The following is a 24,295-nucleotide window of genomic DNA, read 5'->3' on the forward strand; positions in this document are numbered from 1 at the left end:
TGACCTTTCTTTTAACTCTGGAGGCAGTGTAGTGTGCCAGTTATAATAAAAGGAGCTAGAGCAACGCTTGCTAGAGCCAGACTATGTTCTTGAATTCCAGATCCACAGCTTATTAACTGCACACCCCTGACCAAATTATTTACATTTTCTATGACTTAATCCCTCACCCACAAAATGAGGATGATACTGACAGTGCTACCTCCTAGGACTACTGTGAGACTTGCTAAGCCTAGAATGACACATTAGTGAATATGTAAGCATTTAGCAAAATGACTGGGAAACATTAAGCACTTTGCCTGTTAGTTTATTTTTATTCTTTTCTGCTACTCCTCATGGCCTTTTTAGTAGATGTACTACAGATATGCAAAGTTTACAACCATTCCCACCACGTTCCATGATTCTCAAAAGCCTGAACAATCACATAGCAGTGATATTTTCCTCTCATTTTAATATTCAGTTCATCTCAGTTTAATCAATCTATCCCTTTTCACCAGGGTTGAAAATATGTCCATGAGGTTAGAAGAAATCAATGAGAGAGAAAATTTCATGAAAACTTCCCTGCAGACTGTTGATCTTCGACTTTCTCAGCTTGAAGAATTATCTGGCCGAATGGTGAATGCTCTCGAAAATCTTGCAGGAATTGACAGGTCTGATCTGATACAGACCCGCTCTCGAGCGTCCTCCGAATGCGATGCAACTTTCCTCCTCCGGCAAAGCAGCATCAACAGTGCAGATGGCTACAGCTTGTATCGGTATCATTTTAACGGGGAAGAGTTATTGTTCGAGGATACGACTGTCTCCATGGCCTCAGGATCAGGGGTGCGGAAAAGAACCTGCTCCTTCCGTGTGAAGGAAGAGAAAGAGAAGGACGTGAAGACACATCTAGTCCCAGAACGTCAAAATAGCCTTCACTTCTCGTCCAGCCCCAGCCCACCAAACTACAGTCAGCTTGCAGTCGAAGATTCCAAGAATACTTCAGAGCTCAAATTAGGTCCAGAGATCGGGATTTCAATGGACGAAGATGAAAGGCAGGCTGACTCTAAGAGTGATGGAAATAGTTTCCAAAGTTTAAATCCAACAGACGTTATGCATGGACAGATCAAAACAGACTTTCCAAACGTTCAGCTAAAGGTAGGAACAGCAAAGATAGAAGACACCATTTCCTTTCCCGTGGGAGAAACCAAAATTACACGCTATTATCCAGGTGAAGAGGGAAATACTTATAAATCAATGAAGTCCAGAAGCTTTGTGTATTCTGAAGGCAGAAAGCTGGTCAGAGGGCCTAACAACTGGGGAGCAGAGTACAGTTCAGTCATGGACCAAGGCAGGCCCTCCGCTGTTCAGCAATGGACGACAGAGTGGAAATACCAAGTTCAAAAGATCACACGGTCGCGCAGCACGGACATCCCCTGCATCGTGTCAGAAGCTGTGGTGCAGGCTGAGCATAAAGAGTGCTCCACGGATACAGAGGATGACAGTGCCCTCTCCCCAAGGGCCTCCCAGATCTCTCACTTATCCCTCACAGTCACTGGCAGAACTGAAAAAGAAAACTTACTGTCTGTGAAACCGGACCAAACTTTGGGATTCCCATCTCTAAGATCAAGAAGTTTACACGGCCATCCGAGGAATGTTAAATCTGTTCAGGGCAAATTAGACAGATCAGGACATGCCAGCAGTGTAAGCAACTTAGTAGTTGTGTCTGCAGTTACAGTGGAAGAGCAAAAGGTTAAGCAGGAGAAAACTCCTGCAAAAGCTGAATACTGATCAGTTTGTTTCTTTGAATTTTTTTTTCAAAATCAGAACTATGAATGGATACCACTGGCCATCTAACTTTACCAATTACTGGAAATGTTTTCATTAAAAATGTTGGAAATTTGGATTTACTCAAAGCTTTAATGCACTGAATTTAAAGCAGTATATTTTAAAGTATGTATGGGCAGTTTTTTTAGATGGAGTGGGATCACATGAAAGTGACCATTTGCACATGGAGATAAACTGGTTTATCCCAATAAGCAATAATATGATCTCTTTATTCTGAGACCCATCAAATAGCCTAAGAACTGCTAGAAGGAATGTAAGACACCATACAGTTACTTAAGGAATAAGCAACAAAGTAAGAAAGTGGAATTAAAAAGAAAACAAACATAAAAAAGAAGGGATGTGAAGGAACAAGAAATAAAATTATGAGCTAGGAGAAGTAAGAAACAGGAAGGAGTCATACAAACGTGTTACTTATGAAGTTTTTTTTAATGCTTTTAAATCACACGATGGGGGAAATACCCCATTATCTAAAATACCGCACTCTAATGATTTAGGATGACCAAGAGTTTTGTTAAAGTCTAAAAATAAACTATCCAATATGAGTTTTCTTGTTGTTATATAGTCCCCATGGCAAACCCAAATTAATGACATCGCTGTCTCAATGAAGGTTTGTGCAAAGCTGTAGCTAAAACCTAAATAATATGTCCAAGAGACTGCTCAGTGCTAAGAACACAGGGTGTTACACTTCAACTCGAAGTTCAAACAGCCAAAGCCAAACAAAGATAGAGATGAATCTTTAACAAAGAACTTTTATTTGGGAATGAAGCATAGGATTGGAATCTGAGACACACAAGCACAGACCAAAATGGGGTCTTGTATGTACAGAGAGAAAAGGAAAAGTTAGAGGCTTTTCTAGGGCAAAGAAATCTTTGCAAATAGTTATACAAGAGAGTTAGTAGGGGCTGGGGATTTAGCTCAGCGGCATAATCGCCTGCCTTGCAAGCAGGCAGTTGTGAGTTCGATCCCTGGTACCGATAAAAACAAAAAAGACCAAAAAAAAAAAAAAAAAAAGAGAGTTAGTAATGCTTTCAGTGCTTGCAGAAGCAGGAAACTTCTGATTGCTGAGCAAGGTGGTAGTTCTTTCTGTTCCCCAGTAAAGCCATCCCTAGGTTTCGGCTGGCAGTTCCATTATCAGTTGCTAAGTAAAAACAGACTTGAAATTAGGGTCAGTTGTACGGGATGGGGTTCCACGAGAGTTTCTGGAGCTAACGTCCATGACCCGAGTGCTTCCCCGTCTTTCCAAGAGCATCTCTTAATGAGGTCTCTGGGATCTCGAGCACACAGAAGAGGGCAGCGTCTTGGCTGCAGCAAAGTGCCTCATTCCCAGAAAGAACCACAGAGTAAAGGATCCAGGGATTGGTGGTGGTAGGGTGGGGGCATGTATCAGACAGAAATGGAAAAGTACCATTACAAAAGCCAAATGCAGTGCACGCCTGTAAGCCTAACACCCTGGGAGGATGAGGCAGAAGGGTCCCAAGCGAGAGCCCAAGCTGGGCAATTCAGTGACCTGTCCAGGCCTGCCCCAAAATACAAAGTGGGAGAGTAGGGGAGACTGAGGATATAGCTCAGTGCAAAAGCCATCGGTTCAGGTCGTGAACTGGCAAAGGAAGAAAGAAACAGAAAGAAAGAGGCAGAGAGAGGTATGAGGACAGATAGAGACAGAGACAGAAACTGAGAGGGACACGGTGGCCTCTGCCACCACGCAAGACCCCTGAAGTGATCACAGATGCTCAGACCTAAATGTGATCAAATCTTTTTTCTTCAAACAGGACTGTGCTTTTCATAGCCAGACTAGAATACCTGATCTCGGCTCTAGTTATAAAATTTAAAATAATCAATAGATAAGGACTGATCAATTGTTGCCTGGTTGGGGGACTTTGAAATTTAATAAACAGTAATAGTCATTTAATAAATAAAATGACTTGCGTTTATTTTGCTGCATGTGTATATTTGACCCCGTGTTTAACATACCTTATTTCTAAATCTTTCTTTTGACACATAAAATGCTTTGAGGCTTATTGTCCTGTCTTAGAAAAAAAAACAGATTTCTCACAATAGGTGGAGAAACCTATGACAACTCAGCAGAGTTGGCCTGAAGAAGGGAAAGATGATCTTTGGAATTCTCAGCTTCCCTGTTCTCTCTCTCTGTCTCTGTCTCTGTCTGTCTGTCTGTCTGTCTCTCTCTCTCTCTCTCTCTCTTACACACACACACACACACACACACACACACACACACACCTTCTGAGGTTTCTCTTACCTTGCAAACAACCCAGGTTCTAACCTTTAAGGCAACACCTACCACCTCTCAAGCTATTGGCTGAAAGCAATTTTTGGTGCAATATTGTCCAATGAAATTTGTCATAGATCTAAATGAGTATGTTCTACTGGTGGAGTTTAAGTCCTTTCTGCACATCTTGAGTCTATTTACATACTTTATCACACAGCACAGCTCATCCCTTGAGGGTCTTTTATATAGCATGCTGTGTCAGACTGCTGTTATAACATTATTACATTACTAATTTTACACTGTTTTTCCCAATGGCATTACAACTTTGTCTAAATATGGGGAACCAAATATTAGGGATTAATGCCCAACCTAACAAAATCTGGCCGAGTATAATACATTAAAATAAGAATACTATATAATACTGTATTGATACAAAAATATCTTAAAGATTTTGTTTTGTTGCACATAAAACATAGTAAGAAGCAATAGGAAAACTTTTATTTTGGGGCTGGGGGTTTAGCTCAGTGGCATAAGCACCTGCCTTGCAAGCAGGCGGTCATGAGTTCGATCCCTGGTACCGATAAAAATGAAAAAGACAAAAAAAAAAAAAAAAAAAAAGAAAACTTTTATTTTTATATCCCCTAATCTATGGCACAGTTATAAATTAATTATAATATTATATTCAGAATAAAGTAAGCTTATTTTGACTTTTGATCAATGAGAATTAAGAATTTAGACTAACAAAAGACTTTATTATAAGTGTCTTATTCTTTAAAACAGTATGGCTGTTTGAGTATTTTTACATCATCACTAGGTACCAAAGGCTTTCCATAATTTAGGTTTCAATTTTTTAAATTAAATTGTTTTTTCACGCAATCATTTCATATCAAAAAGGCATTTGTAGTAAACAATATTGGTACCAAAAATCGTAAGACTTTTAAAGAAATTTTTATTATAAAAGATGCAGAAAATTACAAAAACAAATATATGACTTCATCTTTTACTCTAAAATGAATACTTCTGCAACCACCCATCAGAATAAGAAATTTTGTATTCCCAGCACTTGAGGCTGTGTTAGGAGGATTACTAGATCCAAAAGTTTAAGACCACCCTGGGCAACACAGGAAGACCTTGCCTTAAAAAAAAAAAATTAAAACATCAAAGCAATGTTTAAAGACAGAATCTGCTAGCCATCCCAGGAGCCTCAGAAGATCCGATCTCAACTGCCTCCTTCTCCAGAAAAGAGACCACCACCTTTCTGTAGTAACCCTTCCTTGCTGTTTCAATAACTACAGTTTCACCGCATAATAAAAGACTCCACAACTCAGACAAGAAGAGCAAGAGGTGTCCTGATTGAAGCATTTGTTAATTCCATGCTGTATATACTCCTAATTTCAAGCTGCCAGTGTGATGTCACAGGTAGAGTTAAAAGGAGCTACGGACTACTGGCCATGCCAACCAGCACAGGGTGGTTACAACACGCCATTATTTCTACTCTGTGGTATTTGGAGCCACAGCTTGGAAGACTCAGTCTGGAGGTGACTCCACAGCTGGGGGTGAGAATCATCTGGAGACATTTCTATATTCCAAAAAAAACGATGCTGGCTTAGATTATCTGGGATTTCTGTCTCAGTATGGAGTGCTTAAACATGGCCTTGCTGGCTAGCTGGGGTTTGCTCGGGGCATGACAGCCTCATAGTGATTGGATCAGATTCTATTCCTTTACATTTATTCATAAAGAAATATTTCTCTTTACCCAGTAGTTGGTTATACAGCATGGTCCGTATCATAAAGCATAACTGATTAATTTGTCATGTATTTTATTCTTATTCTCTTTTGTTACAATCATTATCTGTGGAATTTGATGTCCATACTTTCCTGGGGTTATTTTTATCTGACACTGGTCTTAAAGTATTTAAAGGAGGTCACTTTAAGGATAGCATTTTTAACTTTGTAGTTAAAAACATCTGATTTTTACTGTGATTTTTAAAAAATTAAAGCCAGTTTATTTTTGGAGGTTCCCCAGTCCCTCAAATTTATCTGCGCCTTTTCTCTCCTTTGCCCCTGATCACTCTTCTGCTTAGTGCTGGCCCCACTCCCGGCAGTTTGTCCTCATTGTGGGTCCTTTTCCTGCAAAGAAGTCTAGCAGGTTAGTTTCCGCGGTTCCTACAGCTCCGTTATCCAGTTCCTTGTCATCCCATCACCAGTCCTGGCACCCTCATGCACTTGGGCAAAAATCCCCTTCTGTTTCACCAGCTGTCTTCAGCCTGACTGGCTGGGCTTTCCAGCAGGTGCATTTTGGCTATTTTGAAGCTCTCCGGATGTCTCACTGATGCTCTTTGCTGGTATCACAGACATCTTATGACAGCTCCTGCCTTGCTGGTATTACTTGCTCCTATTTTGGAAATCATGAGATTATCATTTCCATTAGATTTTTTGTTGATGCTGCCCTTGGGTTTTTGGTTTTCATGTAGTTGTCTTTTTTTTTTAGTGTGGGGATTGAAAAAATACTGTTGCTGTTATCTTCCCAGAATTTCCCAGAGGAAAACACATTTTAAAAATTCTTAAACAGTTATCATAAAAACCACACAGTCAGTCAGTGGCATGGTTTTGCAGGGCTCACGTATATTTCTAACCTCTTGCGTGGCTAAGACCTCGACCAACTTTCACTTGGACTATTTTAATAGTCCCCCACTGTGTTCCAGATTCCACCATGCAGTACCACTGCAGTCCCACCATTCTTATCTCGGAACACTGACAAGCTTATTCAAGTTCCAGGACTCACGCCATCTGGCCCATCCTTTCCCTCTGATTCCCTCTCCCACTGAGTTAGGCTACTTCAGCTGCACTGGCCTCAGACACTACCCAGACTGTTGTCAACACTGCTAACCCCTCTGTCTGAAAAAGCTCTTCCTCTAATTTCCACTTGGCTTGCTCCATCCCTCTTGGCCTCCGTTGAAATGTCATCTCACAGAAAGGCCTCCCCGGCCACACCTAACTTCCCATTGAGAAACAGAAGCCTCTTTCTCATCCCATGTTTAACTTTATTCATAGCATTTGATACCACCTGACGTGTTACACCCTAATTTTTTATATCTTTCCACCCAGAATGAAATGCTGTTAAGGTACGGATTTCAACTTTTTAGTGTCCTGACTTGTGGCTAGCACAAAGTCAGCACTCAGTGCAATCTGTTAAGTGACTGAATGAGTGCCTAAATTAAAACAGAATACACTTGGCACATGGTAGGCTAAGAAATATCAGCTTGTTTTTCTCTCGCCAAGGAAAAAGAAGTGATCTTTATTTCCCATGATACAAGAATCAATAATGGAAAAGCATAGAGAAAAAGGGGAAGAAGGTCAAAACTGTGACAGAGAGGGAAAAAACAAGAGAGGGTGGTCAGTTGTATCAGAGTAGTCAAAGGGATCGGGATCTCAGAAAAGGCTGCAAGTCAGTGCTGCGAAGTGAGTTATGTCTCCGCAAAACTGCACACATTGAAACTAACGTCCAACATAACTGTATTCAGAGACAGGGAAAGAGGTAAGCAGGGTCATGAAGTCATTGGCGTGGGGTCCTAATCTGACAGGAGTATGGTCCCTACAAGAGATTTCAGCGAGCTCACCTTCCAACCGTCCCCACTACCACAATGTGAGGAGGACACAGCAAGAAGGCAGCCACCTGCGAACCAGGAGCAAAACTGTCAAAACCCTCCCCGGCTGGAACTTTGTCTCAGGCCTCCCAGGTTCTAGAGCAGAGCACAAATACCTATCTGCTGCTTAAATTACCAGTCTGTAGTATTTTGTTACAGTAGCCCGAGCAGATTAACAATACTATTAGATATACAGACATTTCATAGTTAAGCTAACAAATCTACAAAGTGCAGCTTTTTCTGCTTGTCAATTATATGATCACACACATATTAGAATTATAGATGTGAAGAAAAACCAGTACAGCAAAATGCAAATCACAGAATTTCATAAAGCATAAAGGATAATTCACAAAGTGCTTCGAGTATTTGTGGGGGGAAAAATCCTCTTAATGTAGAGAAATACAGAATATTCATGAAAAATGTGCTCATAATAGTGTTGTTAACACATATAATCCAATGGAATTAGCATATTAAAGTGCAATTGTGGTTCCTGTGCAAAATGGCGTTTTGTGTTACTCAATCAGGCTAGCCAGAAAGACCAGTAGAGTTCCAAAGCTAGGAAAAGAGGAACATTCTGAATCTTTGCTTTGATTTTTTCACGTTAGCCACATCAGTTACACTTGTCAATTTGTTTGTGATTTGTATGACCACATCAGAGCTTCCTTTGTAACATTAATTATAAAGTGTTGGACTGGGGTTTTACCTTTTAGAGTACAGTATATAATAAGAATCGACTCTCACTCAACTAATTGATCCACCAAAATGTAACAGCACTAGCTTCCTCCCACCAAAAGCTGCCCGGGTTCAGAAATACCGCATGAAACATGCCCTGAACTCACGGTGAAGTTTCTCTGTGCTTTGTAACTAATGGGCAGAGGCTCTATTCCACAGCATATTTAGTCCCACCCTCAACCCCCACCTCCAACCCTGTTGGAGCCTTAATCTTGCTGGGCTTTTGATCATTTTTCAGCTTGTTAACATCTTTAAACGAGAAGATGGGCAAGAAGGGAAGATAACTTGCTTAATATATTTTTCCTCGTTAAAGTTAAAAAACAAAAAAAGGTAGACATTAAAGAACCAAACCGAGAAGCCTGGACTGAGGATCAGTGTCATCTGTGCCGTCTCTGCAGCATATGCCACATGTCAGCATCCTAAGAAAAGCAGGAGTCAATTCGACAGGTAGGCGGGTCATCATTGTCTAAAACTTTAGCGCAAAGCCACCAGACTCGGTGATGGAAGAAAATCCTTCTCAGTGCGAGAACTTGATTATCTCGGGCAGCACGGCCCGCGATGAACGCCTGACCCGGGCCACCTCCGGTAGCACCGGTGTCGGTCCTGCACGGCACGCAAGGCACCTTCCTGACTCCGGGGTACCAGGGTTCCCTTCCCGGCCCTGGACGCCTGCCCCACGACTTCAAACATAATGCTTGCCCAGAATGATTAACGAGCAGCAAAAATGTCCCACGAAACGGGTCCCTGGGGGAACCGCCACAGTGGGCACCTACGCGGCCGGCTTCCACCGCCGCCGCCGCCGCGGTAGCGCTGGGCGGCCGCCTGACCCCCGAGCGCCGCAGGTCCCCGCGGGCCGCCGTGAGCCCTGCAGGCCGCCGTAGCGGCGCTCTCCCTAGGCCGGGTTCTAAGATGGCTGCCGGCCCGCTCCCCTCGGTGCCCTCCTCGAGCGCCCGGCAGAGGCGTCTGGCCCGACCCGCGCGTTCGCGCGCCAGCGCGGCCTAGAGGTCTGCGGCTGCGAGCCCCGGGCCCTGCGCGCGCCGTCTCGGGGCGGGGCGGGGCCGGCCCCTTCCGGGGATGGGCGCCCGGACTCGCGCCGGCCCGGCTCGGCCTGGGCTCCTCCCCGCTCGGGCGGGCGGCGCGCCGTGTCCCCGCCCGTCAGCCCGCCCGCCCGGCCTGGCCGGCCGCAGACCGGGCCTGGGCAGCTGCAGGGGGCACGCTGAAGGCCAGAGGCGGGGAGGCGTCGGCGCTGCCGCTGGCCCGCGACGGCGCGACGGGCCGGGCGAGAGGCGGCGGCGTCATGTTCTCGCTGAAGCCGCCCAGACCGTCCTTCAGGTCCTACCTGCTGCCGCCGGCCCAGGTAAGCGCCTCTCGCGGCCGGCGCCTCTCCCCGGGGCTTCCGGGGCGCCCCCGCCGGACCCTGGAGCCCGGGGAGCCTGGGGAGCCCGGACGCCGCGCCCGCGTCCGCCTCCCCGGCCCCGGCGCGCAGGAACGCGGCTGCTCGGAGCCTCCGCCTGCGCGGTCCAAACTTGTAAAACTCCGCCGCTGCCATTCTTTGCCCGAAGGGGGCTTGTCCTTAGCGTTGCGGGGTGACGGGCCCCAAGGAAGGTGTCGGAAGCCGAGCTTACAGTGTGGAGTTACTCCTGGCGGGGCCACGGTCCCCACTGCCACCGCCACCGCCACCGCCACCGCCGGGGAGCGCAGCGTTTGTGGGCATCTGGTAGAGGAGGCGACCTGTCCGTCACAGACGGGAACACTTGGAAGCGGCTCGCGCTGTTCGCGTATTTTTGTTGTCGGGTTTCCAGGTCGATAAGGAAAGATCTCTAAAAGAATTCGGTTCAGACGTGGTTAAAACATGAAAAGTTCTAATAGGGAGATAGGTGTCCGTCCTAAGTGTTGTTGCTTAGTATCTTATGACGGGGAGAATCTGGGTTTTCATTTGATTTGTTACATGTATTTCAGAGTGACGATAAGATCAATTCGGAACCGAAGATTAAAAAACTGGAACCAGTCCTTTTGCCAGGTAATCATTAAAGTTATGATAGGTACCTTAGTAATACACTTTGGGCTAGGATTATATTCCCGATTAGTGTGACGTACTTCACTTTTCTCGTTCATTGACTTCAAACTTTCTCCAGTTAGAAATCTAATGACTGAGAGAAAGGAGTTGGTTAGAGATGATCTGTTCTTCCAAAAGTTCAGAGCATCATAGAAAACTGTCAAGAATATCATTGGTTCACTTGCTTTTTTTTCTTCTGAAATGTTCTTTTTGAAGGAAGTATATCATTAATTGCTTGAGTAGTAAAAGTACATTTTAATGTATTTTGATAGTATGAAAAGCAACTTTTATTGTGTCTGAGTCTGTACTAATCACAAAGCTTAGTGAACTTTGAATTACCTAGTTGGCAGTTTATTTTGAATGTGTCAGCTGTATTTGCACATTTGCTTGTTTCAGTTCAGAATTTTCCAAGTGGAGGCACTATTGACACATTGGGTTGGATAATTCTGTGCTGCGAGGGGCTGTCTTAAATTTAACAGCATCTCCGTGACCTACCTGTTAGTTGCCAGTAGCTCTGCATACCATGCAACCTAGTTGCCCCACCCAAAATATCTCCAGGCATTCCCACATCTTTTTGTGTCCATACATGCACAGACCTCTGAGGATACAAAATCTCTTCCAGGTTGATAATCGCTGTTCATTAGAATAAAATTTACCTGCTGGACATGGTGGTGTGCACCTGTAATCCCAGGCTGAGACAGGAGGATCCAAGTGAGTTCAAGGTCAGCCTGGGCTACATAGTGAGACCCTGTCTCAAAACAAACACAAAAATAAATAAACAAACAGAAAAAAAATTACCTTAGAGGACCTCAGAGATACAGAAGTAAGGAACGCTGGTAAAGAGTTTCTTTCTAGAGCATATAAAAATATCATTTGATTAGTATTTTGAAATGTGTACCAGTTGTGTATTAATTAGGAAAGTCATTTAATATGATTATGGGGAGTAGCTATGTTGAAAAGCCTATTTTAAATCTAAAACTCAAATACAAGTTTATATGGATACTATCAACATTTTTAAAATATCAGTAATTTCTTAAAGCCAAATTTAACTAAATAACTAGAATTTTAAAGGTAGAAACTAAACAAATTTAGAAACTTAAACAATTGTTTGTTTTTAAAAAGATTTTTAATAGGCACATACACATGAAAAACATCAGCCTTTGGTTAGGGTTAGAGTCAGAGTCAGATAACTAACCCTTATAAGTTCTTTTACATTTTATTATGGGAGTTAAGATAGAAGTATGACCCTTGCTCATGTTAACACTTTCCGTAGGGAAAGAGAGCGTGTACTAATTAGTCCTCTGTGGTTTTCCTCCGTGGACAGTGGAGCTCCTCAGTACCTGCTCCCTGTGTATGTACTGTGTTAGTCACTCCATGCATTTTACAGACAGCAGTGGGACTGTTGGTGCCTCTGAGCTGTTGACCTTTGACTTTCCTCACTTTGGCAAAGCCTGCTGCGGAGGCATTCATTCCCTCCTCCTGACCTCGGCTTTGATGCTGTTCCACAGCGCTGTCTTAGCTACAGATACTGGTTCTTGGTATTTTAACCCTAGCCTTTAAATTTAAAAGATGTTTCTGAAAAGTGTTACTAATCATCAGCAAGCTTGAAGAACTTTCTTGCTGAAGGGTAACCTCTTTAAAAGTGCTAAAAACTTACCTTTCCTCTAAAGTCGCAGTTTCCTGGGGGAGATTTTAAACCCAGTTCTTGATGTGAAGTGATTTTCTTATACTAGAAATACCAGCAGCAGGTAAATCTGGATCTAGATGCCCCTTAAAGAGCTCTCTGACCTTTGTTCACTTTACAGCTAAAATGTTTACATGCCTCCATCGTGGCTGTGTCTCCCAGCGTTCTGTTTGTTCCTGACTTGTGCTTGTGGAGCACTGAGCCGATCTGAATTACAGCATGTTTGACCCCCCTTGCTGACTTACTGTGCTATTACTTTCTCCTTCTGGCCTTCCTGTACTTCCCTGGTTATGTTCCGTCTGTCTGCCTGGTTGTTTTACCTCTGCTGTCACGTTGCAACTACCACGAGAACCTCTGCTGCCCCTTCCTGCCCTGCAGCCTTCTCTTCCACCTGTAAAATCCAAAAGACAAGTGTAAGGTAACCAGAGCGTTAGTGATCCACAGACGTAGACTAGAGTGATGGGGGTTATAACTCCAGTTGATCCCTAGCACCCCAGATAAAAACAAAACACAACCATGAAGACCTTGGCTAGGGTAGCAGTTTTACCAAGAGGGATTGAGTAATATGGTTCTGGTCTTCGCTGCACTTAGAAGTCACCAGAAAACTTGGCCAAGTCACCTGTGGCTTTACCCAGGCACACAGAACAAGAAGTCATTGTTCAGAGATATACTATTGCATGTTATGCTTTTGGCATAAAGCCTTGCGTCCAAGGATATCCTACTTCAGTTGCCCGAAGTTTGAACTTTTAATTCAATAAGCAGATGAAAATTGGAACACAAAATCAATTGTTTATTTGTGTGCAGTCACTATGCGCTGTTAGAATTTAACAAGGCTGTTTTAAATGATCCTCATCTTTTGTTAAGGAAAATTGAAGAGAATGATCAATAATGTAATTTAGATTGCAATATATATTAGTGAGTTTCAACTTTTTCAGTTCATGAAAGTCTTCTAATTCACCTTTTGCTTCTAGTGTCTAACACAGTACTAGAAATGTGTGCTGGGCCCTGAGGTATTTATCTAGTGCATGCCTGAGTGACACCATCTCCCGGACCATCTGCCTGAACGCTACCTTTGTCACATACATGCACACAGAGAAGTTCCCAGAGTTAGAAGAAGAAGCCTTAGTTCATTTCAAATGTCAAGAGAATTGTATTTGAGTATATAACTGAAACACAGTACTCTATCATAGAGTATCCTTTCCCTGCGGGATGTGGCAGTGCACATCTGTAAATCTCAGCACTTGGGAGACAGCACTTGGCTATTTAGTGAGTTCAAAGTCAGGCTGGAGTACATAAATTCTGCCTCAAAAAAGAAAAGAAAGGAATAAAATCATCTTTTCTTCATCCTCCCATCTTATATGAACCTTTGTCTTTTTTTTTTTTTTTTTTTTTTTTTGAGACAGGGTCTTGCTGTGCAGTTCAGGCTGGTCTTGGGCTCACTTTGTAGTCCAGGCTGGTTTCAAACTTGAAACTATCCAAGTGCTGGGATTATAAGAGTGAACCACCATGCCCAGCAAACCATGGTGTTTTAATAACTGCATTTACGTATATAAAAGTATTCCAATATTTTTTGAAAATAGAACATGAATTTTACAGTGTGCATGTTTATGCATGTGTCTTGTTTATTTAGACCGTGCTCACATCTTTTTTTTGATAAATTGTGAGCGTCCCCAGGGTGCCAGATTCTGTGTGGATGGGAGCAAGTGCTGGAGGTACACACACTGTGCCTTGACCACCAGGGGCCCAGGAGGACTCTTGGACTACCTGTGGACTGGGAGAAGACTGACATGGATCCGTGGTTTCCAAATTCTGTCCAGGTCCAGGCATCAGGCCTGGGTGATATTTTTTCCAGCCCTTAATCAAAATGAGAAAATTACAAAGAATACAGCCTTCTCTCATAAAGTTTGAGTTAATGGTTGCTTTTATTCTGGGATTTTATCCTTTTAACTTCTTTGATGTAGTGGTATTCTTTTGTTAAATATGTCCATAGTAGCTCTGACTTCAGGAAAGCTTTAAGTTGGCAGAATACCAGATTAAAAACTCTGAATTGGCCCCTATATAATTTTTGTGTATGCCTGGTTCAGAATTAAACTGGAAACCACTGGATGAGATAATTATAGATAAGATTTAATGACCACTCAGTTATTTTGTCCACCTAGGAATTCTTCCACTATCTTCCAAAAAAAAAAAAAAAAATGCATCCTCTCACTTCTGACCAGTAGTTATAATTCAGATCCACCCACACTTGGTGTGATGAACAAGGGCAGTCTCCCCACCCCCAAGACTGCACGTGTGTGTACAAGTGTGCCTCTGGATGTTTTCAGGTTGGTGCTAAGGGAAAACATCCTCTGTTGGTCATGCTGCCAGAGGCAGCAGTTGCATAAAACCTGTCCCAGAACGAGGAATTCCAAGGGAGGGTACTGATGTTCAGGTCTTTTGGTTTTGTTATCCTTGAGGTCTGGCACAGAATCTTCGTTTTTGCTGAGAGCTAGTTCCAGGTGTGTTTCTGACACCTTAGACTCAGGTGCTTCACTGACATAGTTCATAGGTTAATCCTCGTAGCAGTCCTGTGAAGTAAAGCGACATTTTTTCTTCACTGAGGGAGCCTTCTGCGCCTGTCTCCCTGGCTCTACCGTTAGCCAGTCTGCAGTGGAGCCTACCTGCTGTGCTGGTGATAGCTTAGAAATTTATGCTTTGGAACTGTTGGAGGGTAGACTGGATGTCACCTTAGAGGGAGTTCTCTAGTGAGGGAAAATTTAAAAGAACTCTGTGTTTGGCTCTGCCTTTTTCATGGCAGTAACAGATTTTAGCCAGCTTAAACAATTTTAGCTGCCAGAAAATGGAATGTCCTTAGAGGCAGTGGGCTTCCTGCCCCTGACTGCCCCAGCAGAGGTTGGTGGAATGCCAGTGACTCTGTGATGAGGATGTGAGATTTGTGGTGAGTGAGGCTTGGTGGCCTTTGCTTTGTGGAAGCCCAGGGCTCTATCTTTTAAAGATCTGGGACTGGGAGGGCCAGGAGTGTTAGGAGTAACAGCAGTGAGTTCTGCTGGGGAGGGTGAAAAGCTGCAGGGATGAGGCCGCGCCCTGTGCCCCTTTCACAGGGAAGTGCTCCGTGCAGGAGGCAAAGGGCTTGGAAGCTCAGCAGGAGCTCGGCTAGGTCTGCTTTGAGATGGGGTAGGGGTGTCAGCAAAGGCTTCTCAGGAAACGTTGGTTCTCTGCAGGCCAACGCCTTCGAAGCCTCGGCTGCTCTTGTTGGGGCTGTGTCAGCTCAGTGCCTTTCCTTCCCATCTCATTGCTAACAGCACTTCCATTATTGAGATTAACTATTAGACTGATAATGAATGCACCGATTGTCAAGTCTTTTGTAATCAGATCAGAGAAAGCCTACAGCCATGGGCCATCGGGAAAATAAAAGTAACCATTGTATAGATGTCTTGTTTGTCTTTTACATATTCACTGTGTAGACCATTTATGCACTGTTCTTGACTGCCTCAGTTGACTTATGAAGCCTTTTCAGGCAAGAAAACTGTGTTTCAGATACCTTATGTAATGCCTTTTTGAAAATAGGCTTTATAGGTGATTTTGGACTGATTTTTTTTTAATATTTTAATCTGTAGATGCATGACTTGAAAGAATAAAGAACTGGTAACATGCCATTGGAATCAAAACTAATGTAACCAATTGTAGCACTTAACATTAGATTTGTATTTCTCATACTGAGCCTTAAGAATGTTTTGAGCATCCCTTTCCTGGCTCCTGCTGCAGTGCCTCAGGCCAGCATGTTGTTATTTACCTCCTGGCTTCTTACTGTCCATCAATATGTGACTTGGCCCTCCTGCTCTGAAATTCTTCCTGACCTCCACATAAATAAAATCTTATTTACACAGGATGGAATCCAAATTCCTTAACCACTATAATTTGCCAACATCCACCTTACAGACTTGGTGCTTACTGCTGCCCAGTGTTGATACTTCCTTTAGTGAGGCTGGCTCCTTGCTCTCTCCCAGAATCCCTTGTATTTAGGCCTTTGTTTCTGTGACCGCACATTCTCCACTGTCCCAACCTATTTCAAGGTTTCATTGGAGTCGGTTTCTGAGGCCTGCACTTTCCGCTTCCTTCCACCCCCATTCTGGTCTGGGTAGCACCTGCTGGATGTGGGATCCATTTATATACTTTATTGCGTTGTGTGTGACCTGCAGAATCAGATCCTGTCTGTACCATGGACAGCATCAGGTATTTTCCTTCTGAACTTCAACTTACAATAATAACTTTAATTCCTGGAGTTACCCAAAGCTTGGGTAACCAACTTGTCCCATTTTGCGCAAGACCATTCTGGTCTTAGTGCTGGAATTCCCATATCAAGGAAGGTCCTCTGACAGGCATACTGAGAGGTTGGTCACTCTATTTAAAGCTGTAAATTAAATTATGCTTTTTGTCTATATATATTTCATAGGTTAATTAGCCACTGTGCACAGTGGGACATTGTCTTAAACTCTTTGCCAAACTCAAATCTATGGAAAAGTGTGTTTCTGTCTCGCAAACGTGGATTGACTCCTCTTCCTCCTTCCCTTCTTCATTTCTCCCTTCCTCTTTCCTCCTTTCTGTTTTTCTTTTTTCTGCTGACATTGGACATTGAGCTATATCACCCATTTTTTGTCATTTTTTAAAATTTTGAGACAGGGTCTAGTTAAATTGCCCAGGCTGGCTTCAAAAGCATACCATGCTAAGTCCTGAATTAATTAAGTGTGCAAAATATTATAAAAGTTAATATGATATGATGTTTTGGTCCTCAGGAGTTAAAACTTTTCCAAGCTGTAGCACTTGGAGGTCTATTATCTTTGTATTTCCTTTCTCATTTTCCTTTATGATAGGTAAGTCTTGAGAAAACAAACATGATTTCTTGATTCCTTCCCAGGCCAGACTTTTGGCCCATCTTCTAATCTAGAAAGTTTTTCCTGAGGCACTTTTTGCTTACTCTGTATTGAAGCTAATCGCCTGCTTGTGTTATCTTCCCTGTGCCTTCTCACAGAGGCTGCTGGGAAGGGTTCAGGGAGTGAACAGTGCCACTGTGGCTGATGGCCCTGGGCAGGGAGCTGGAGAGATGCTTGCTGTGGGGGCTCACAAGTCAGTGTGAGCTCCGCTGGTACCCACCTTTACTGCAGAAAGATTATAGGAGTACAGTGTCCACAAAAATTTCACTTTCCCTGGAGTTTTAAAGCTTTTATTGTGAGTTTCCTTTTCAAGATCACTAGTTTAAGATATAAGCAAAAATAGTCTCAGTACTCTTCATATATCCTATATAGGAAGAAGCTGCATTGTGCCTTCCTTTTTCCCTGTCCATCAGCTAGTTTTCTGTCCTGTAGCAAATAAGTTGCTTGTGACAGTTCCTGTCCTCTTTTTCTTTTTAAATCATGAGCGGATAACTCTTAGGGGAGCAAGCAGCACTTTGTGTTTAGTCCTGCAGCTTATTGGTGATAGTGGAATCTGCTGACCTGACTGCTGAGACACGTTCTGAGAGGAAGGTTGTCTGGCTTGTCTTCCTCTGAGTGGGGCTCTGGAGCACTGTGAGACGCCTGCAGCATTGCAGATGGAGAGCACCTGCCTTCAGATGGAAAGTGCCTAATTGCATTTTATAAGCCTTCTTTCATAGAATTTTAACAATTATTATTTAAGTAAATATCTTTAGCACAGGTGTCAGCAAATCTTTTTATAAAGCCCCTACACATTTTGGCCTTGTGGGCCCAAAGGTCTCTGTTGCAAGTACTCAGTTCTGCCATAGTACTGTGAAAGAAGTGTTTCAGTAATAATTTCATTTATAAAAACAAGAATCTATATTTGGCCCTTGGGCCATATTACCATCCTCCAGACCCATTGAACTCTTTTCTTTATTACAGCCTGACTGCGTTCACAGCTTGACATTTTACTTGTGCATCAGTAAGAAATTCAGGTTTCTAGAGAAGGAATGCTACATTCATCTCGTAATAAAACTGGCGGACAGTACTCGCATGGCTGCAGTGTCTCACCCCTTCTGTCCCTTTCTTCCCATCACTACTGCTGTTCTTCTTGGGAACCTGAAATTCCTAGTATGATCCTTTTCTTAAACTTTTATTGAGTATAATATACATAAGAAAATAAGTATCAATCCTAAGTGTTAAGACTGGAGCAGTTGCTTTAGCATCGTGTTGAGAGTCCTTTTTTTTTAAAAGTGAGCTGCTAGGTAAGAAAGATGGCACAGAATAACAAGGTGGGAGAGATTATACTTGGTGAGTCAATAGTTTTGTATCAGAACTTAGTGTCACAGGAATATGTCTTCTATCTGAACTGAGAATGATTAGTTCAGTTCTTTACATTAGGGCCTCTTACAGTTAGTAGCTGTGACTTGGGAGAAGAGGGGTAAGCATTCAGTAGCTCAAATTTGGATAAGAGAATTGCTGAGCTTCATGTTCAAGAATCTGTAGATTTAAAAAAACAGTACTGGGGATTGAATCCTGGACCTCTGCACTGAGCTACATCCCCAGAACATTTTTATTTTTTATCTTGATAGAGGGTCTCATTAAGTCGCTGAGTTGCCCAGTTTGATCTCAAACTTGGGATCCTCCTGCCTCAGGCCCAGGGAGTGCTGGGAATGCTGGGAATGATAGGCATGCACCACCATGCTCAGCTAAGGTTTAAATTTTATCTATTTGAATTATTCCAAGAGTTTTTATATATGTTTTAATTATTTTAACTTTTTACTCATTAGAATCTAGGAAAGACCAATACTTTGAATTTTTAATTCACTTTGGGTACTGTCTTAGTTAATTCTTTTCTCACTCCTGAGACAAAATATCTGACACTCAAAACAGGAAAGGTTTTTTTAGCTCACAGTTTCTGGAGTTTTCAGCTCATGGTTGGCTCCAAGGCAGGGTAGCAAGGTAGACATCACAGAGGAGAAATAGTCCATAGCATGCTGACAAGTAGGGATGACCACAGCTCTTTTCTACCTCTGAACTAATTATTCCAGTTCAGATGGAAGACATATTCCTGTGACACTATGTTCTAATACAGAACTACTGGCTCACTAAGTATAATCTCTACCACCTTGCAGGCTACTTAGAGTGGATAGCAGTCACACCCTTAATCCTAATGCCCTTGATTCTAGCATTGCACCATGAATCAGTTCCAATGTCATGTACTCTAGACCCAGCCACTTCTGAAAAAGCTCTACTTAGGACTATATGAGGTTTTGGGGGGACATTTAGACATAAGCCATAACATTCCACCCTGAACCCCAAAGACAGATGCACCTCTCTATGCAAAAGGCATTTAAATCCATCTTTAAGAGTTGCTAAAGTCCTGACAGTTTCAGCATCGCAGAAAAAATCCAAGTCCAAAGTCTTCTCTGAGATTTGAGGCAAACTCAGTTGCAAACCCTGTACAAATGAAACAAAAGTTAAACAGTTCCAGCATTTAGTGGTGCACATTGGTAGGTACAAAGAGGAGGATAGAAGAGAATGGGAACCAAGCAAGTCCAGAACCCAGCAGGCCACACATCAAGTCATATCATTCCACATGTGGCATTCTAGGTGCTCTGTGGCAAGTTGTGAACTCCAAAGGGGTTGGATGGCTCCACCCCTACAGCATTGCCAGTGTCGTAGCTCCCACAGGTTCTGTCTTGGGCCAGCTCTGTTCCTCCTCGCAGTTTTTCTCAGATTATCCACGTTCTTGGTATCTCCAAACTTCTGGATCTCCACTGCACCTTTCTTTTCACACGCACAGTTTTACACACTTCTCTCTCATGGTCACACTGCCTGACTTCCTAGCCTTCTGAAATCTGGGTAGAAACCTTTCTGTTCCACAGCTCCTAAAGCCAGCACTGCGTAGATAACACCAAAGTTTGCTGCCATCTGGAACAGTAGCCAGGCTTCCTTCTCTTATGTCTGTAGGGGTCCAATGCCTATGAACCAAATCCCAAGAACAATGTCCAAAGGCCCCTGCCATTCTGGAACTTGGTGTTTTGGGGCTTTCTTCTCAAAGCAAAGTCTTTCAATTTTGCAGTTTTGAAGCTCAAAGAGTGGAGTTCTGCTGCTGCTTGTGATGCCTTCAGGCCATCTTTTCTTTTCTTCTGTTCCTTTTCAGCAATCGGCATTCTCTTCTGCTCTGTCTTTGCAGTCCAAAGCTTTACTGAAGTTTCCTTTCTGTCCAAACTGAAAACATTTTAAATCATTCTGCTGGGCTCTTTGCTCTTGATTCTCAACATGAATGTGGTTAAAAACTCCCCAATAGCATCCATGTTACAGCCTCAACATTGGACTGCTTTGAAAATTTATTCTGCCACATTAGTTTACTGTTCTTAATCTCAGTCTCAGGCCAAGTCACAGGAGCAAAATGCATACAGACTTTCTACCAAGGCATAACACATCATCTGGAGTGTAACATCCATTGCAGTCCTCCTTCCCAGCAGAAACCTCTTGAGCCTGCTTTCTACCGGCAGAATTTCTGTCAGCATTCTGGTCTTCTGAGCTTTGACCAGAATCTCCCATCAAGTACAACTTCAAGGATTCCAGTTCTGCTTTTTTAGCTGGTATTTCCAAACCTTTCCTTACTCTTCCTCTTCCCACAAGCCAGCTCCAAAGGTGGCTTGATCAGATACAGTCACAGCCATGACCCCACTTATCTGGTACCAAATTCTTAGCTGCTTCAGTGCTAAGACAAAATACCTGACACTCAAAGAAGGAAAGCTTTATTTAGCTTAGAGTGTGCAGAGGTTTCAATCCTTAAGTGGCTGGCTACAAAGCAAGGTGACATTGCAGACAGCCATCAGAGAGGACAGTTTATGACGGGCAGAAGGCAGCCAAGGCAGTGAGGATAGCCACAGTTCTATCTCTGATCTATTATCCAGGCTACTCAGGGCAGGTGGCACATACATCCTTAATCCTAGTCCTTGATCCTAGCATTGCACCATGAATTCCAGCATAACACACTCTGAACCCATCCACTTCTGAAAAAGCCCCATGTATTACTATATGAGGCTTTGGGCAGACGTCTAAACACAAGCTGTAACAGGCACCTACTCCATCTCACTCCAGTATGTTTACTTTTATATAGGAATAGGAAAGCAAGTAAAATCAGCCCTTGGTATCTGTGGGTTCCTCATCCGTATAGACTTCTCTAAGCCAGGTGGCCTCGCTTCATCTGTCTCTAGACAGCTAGTAATGCAGCTAGTAATGTGACCTCGTGACATTGTGGACGTTAGCGGTCTGTGGTATCCAGCAGTATTTTTCACGGCTTGATTGCACTGGGCTGCGGTGCCGACTGCACAGTGAACAGGGCAGCGCTGTGGGGAGGTGCAGTGCAGCCCAGCACTCATCCTCCTGTACCCGCACACAGGCCGGCCGAAGCAGCGTGGATCAGCGGTCACATTTCTGTGCCACCTGGGGGGTACGGCAGGGCTACAGAGTAGTGTTTCAGCCTTCCTGTGCATTGTGTGCCTGTGGAGAGGGCCTTTATTTTTAAGTGGACCTACAGTTTTGCTGTTTAATTATTAAATTGGTCTTCTTAATTCGTAAAGTTAAGAAGCTTAAATATAAAGTGGTAATTTTTTAACTTATCTACATCTACTGTATTATATATTTGATATTTAGCCCAAGACCATTGCTGTGCATTCACTGTGGCCCAGGCAAGTTAAAAGGTTGGACACCCACCCCCTAAATAATGTAGTAGAACAACTGCGGTGTTTTCATAGCATTCGGATTGTCTAAGGTGTGAGAAATCATGAAGAGATGATCCAAAGGATATTTATACATTGTGTACAAATATTATACATGTTATATAAAGGATTGGAGCAGCTGTAGATTGGTATGCATGGGATCCTGAAACCAATAACCCATGGAAACAATGGGAAGAAATATTGGATTAAAAATTCTGAATTTACTCCTTACTGTTTTTAAGATCTGAGCCACGTTAGTCTGTTTGGGTCCACATCCCTTATCTCCCCGTTAGGGAAAACACCTACCTGCCTTCCCTTACATGCTATTGAAAGAATCTAATCAGGGCAAGTGTTGAGAAACTCCCACTGCTGATTTTCCTTCTCCTTATGCATGTGCAGGCAAGCAGTGGTGGTATTTTGATTTTTTTCCTATTATCATGTAAGTTTACCCAAACAGCCCTAATCTTCCAGTCTGCTTGTTTACTGGGCCATATTGAATTACTGGTTTCGGTTCTATTTGGAACAGCCTCTGTCCAACTGGTGGTGGACCAGAGGCACTGAGGCGCTGAGGTGATGAACCAGAGGTGCTGAGGCGATTTAATTTATTGAGCACTTTCGCGGGCAGCTCCCGTGTGCTAGGTGCTCTTGTGTGTGCTGAAGTTTCAGCACATAATAAAAACGCTGCCGCTTCCTGCCCCGCAGAGCGGAGAATCCTGGATGTGAGACAGGTGTTTCTTTAATGTGTGTGTGAAACCATGGCTGTGGGATTAGATTTGCTTAACGCTATGATAAGGGGAGATTAGTCTAAGCAGAAAGGTTTTTTTTTTTTATTGGTACTGGAGATGGAACTCATGACCTCATGCTTGACAAGCAGGCACTTACCCTGCTGAGCTAAATTCCAGCGCTGTTTTTGTTTTTTTTAAGGTATTTTGAGACAGTGCTTGAGCAAACAGGAAGAAAGAAGTGGAACAGTGCAGAGCTAGTAACGTGTGTTGTGTATGAAGGACTGGAAGGTGGTCACTGGTAGGACAGCAGGAGGAAAGAAGGTAGCCAAGGCCAGCAGGACCTCCCACACCATGTGAAGGAGACTGTGCTCCTAACGGAAATCACTCTAGTGTCTGAGCCAGGACTTGGATATGAGCTTGTGAAAATTAAATCCTCAAATGAATGTTAGAGGACTTTTCTTAAAGCTAGCCTTGTGAGTTTTTAGGAACTTTAATAAAAGTTATTCTTGTAATTCAAATCTATTGTAACATTTTTGTTAAAAAGAAAATTGCTTTGTGACTATTTTATTCTTCATGAGTTAGTAGGTGTTTGTTGATTGGCAGTAAGCAGGCTTTATTCATCACTGGTAAAAGTTTTTATAAGAAGAGAAATAGACGAAGTAGGTCAATATCCTGACATTTCTATGGAAGCTTAAAAACATTTTTGTGACTAATTGAGTTCCAGATATTGAACTTTATAGTTTAGTAATAGCCAAGCTTTAAATACATTATGGAGAATTGTTCTTTTCAAAAGCATGTCATGACTATGTACTATTTTCTTACATTTATTTTCCTAATCTTTCCTTTGAACTCAATCTTTATTTTAAACTTTTATTGCTACCGAGTTATAATCTGAATGCAGAAGGAAACTTGATTTTGCTTTGTGGAGCTTACTTTAAAATAAATAAAATTGAATGTTATTTTTTATCCCTACAAGCAGAAGCACATCTTAGTAAGACAAAAATACTCCACTAGCTAATATTCTGAGGGAGAAATATAGTTTATTTCTTCTCCAGAATGCCTTTCAGCCAGTAAATAGTGATAGGCAGTACAGCAGAGCCTAGACTACAGATGTGGGGTGGCCCTTTTGGTTGAGACAACTCAGACCCCAAAGTGCTTCCTGCCGCAGTTTCTGTACCCAGGTGTAGAGGCTGAGCCTCATGACGGCTGCTCCTGCGGGGCCTTCAGTGCCCGGTGCCAGGGGAACGGCTGATGTTCTTGCTGTTGACAACCATTGCTGTCACCATCAAACCAGGAAATCTTCCTTCTGGGATACTTAGTGACTGACATTTTATGGAATAGCTCAGGCTTACATAATTTTTTTTTTTTTTAAGGAGAAATTGTCGTAAATGAAGTCAACTTTGTGAGAAAATGCATTGCAACGGACACAAGCCAGTACGATTTGTGGGGAAAGCTGATATGCAGTAACTTTAAAATCTCCTTTATTACTGATGACCCAATGCCATTACAGGTGTGTCTTATTTGTACACTCTAAGCAGTACATGTTGTTATGCAAATTACAGGTAAGGAAATATAATGAGTTTATTCAATAAATGATAATGTTTGGGTTGTTTATTAAAATTCAAAATAAAACTAAGAATGTTGAGACTTGCTTGAGGAATACATTTAGTGAGATGATTTTAGGTCACCTTGCTTCATTTATCCTTTGTGATCAT

At 42.8% G+C, this 24,295-nt stretch overlaps 2 protein-coding genes across 15 annotated transcripts in view; both read left to right on the forward strand.

The window, feature by feature from the left end:
* Positions 1 to 3,752, forward strand: part of Trpm1 (transient receptor potential cation channel subfamily M member 1) — a 135,870-nt gene extending 132,118 nt beyond the window's left edge. For all 5 annotated transcript variants that reach the window (XM_063249857.1, XM_023567460.2, XM_063249858.1 and 2 more), the window contains one exon: positions 495 to 3,752. In XM_063249857.1, coding sequence (XP_063105927.1) covers positions 495 to 1,764 — 1,270 coding nt within the window. In that variant the 3' untranslated portion in view covers positions 1,765 to 3,752. The remainder of the gene's footprint in view (positions 1 to 494) is intronic.
* A 4,965-nt stretch (positions 3,753 to 8,717) lies between these two features.
* Positions 8,718 to 24,295, forward strand: part of Mtmr10 (myotubularin related protein 10) — a 45,204-nt gene continuing 29,626 nt past the window's right edge. For 2 of the 10 annotated variants that reach the window (XM_063249872.1, XM_063249877.1), the window contains exons 1-4: positions 8,718 to 8,874; positions 10,387 to 10,447; positions 11,106 to 11,205; positions 23,954 to 24,142. Coding sequence is in view for 5 of the 10 variants with exons in the window: in XM_063249868.1 (XP_063105938.1) it covers positions 9,725 to 9,784; positions 10,387 to 10,447; positions 23,954 to 24,090 (258 nt within the window). In the remaining 5 variants the exon portion in view is untranslated. Of the gene's footprint in view, positions 8,875 to 9,561; positions 9,785 to 10,386; positions 10,448 to 11,105; positions 11,206 to 23,953; positions 24,143 to 24,295 lie in introns of those variants that run through there. The other 8 variants (XM_063249875.1, XM_063249870.1, XM_063249869.1 and 5 more) reach the window with 7 other exon arrangements.

This window comes from Cavia porcellus, unplaced genomic scaffold (genome assembly GCF_034190915.1).
Source record: "Cavia porcellus strain 051 isolate PalLab524CR breed Dunkin Hartley unplaced genomic scaffold, mCavPor4.1 scaffold_6, whole genome shotgun sequence".
Taxonomy (NCBI): domain Eukaryota; kingdom Metazoa; phylum Chordata; class Mammalia; order Rodentia; family Caviidae; genus Cavia; species Cavia porcellus.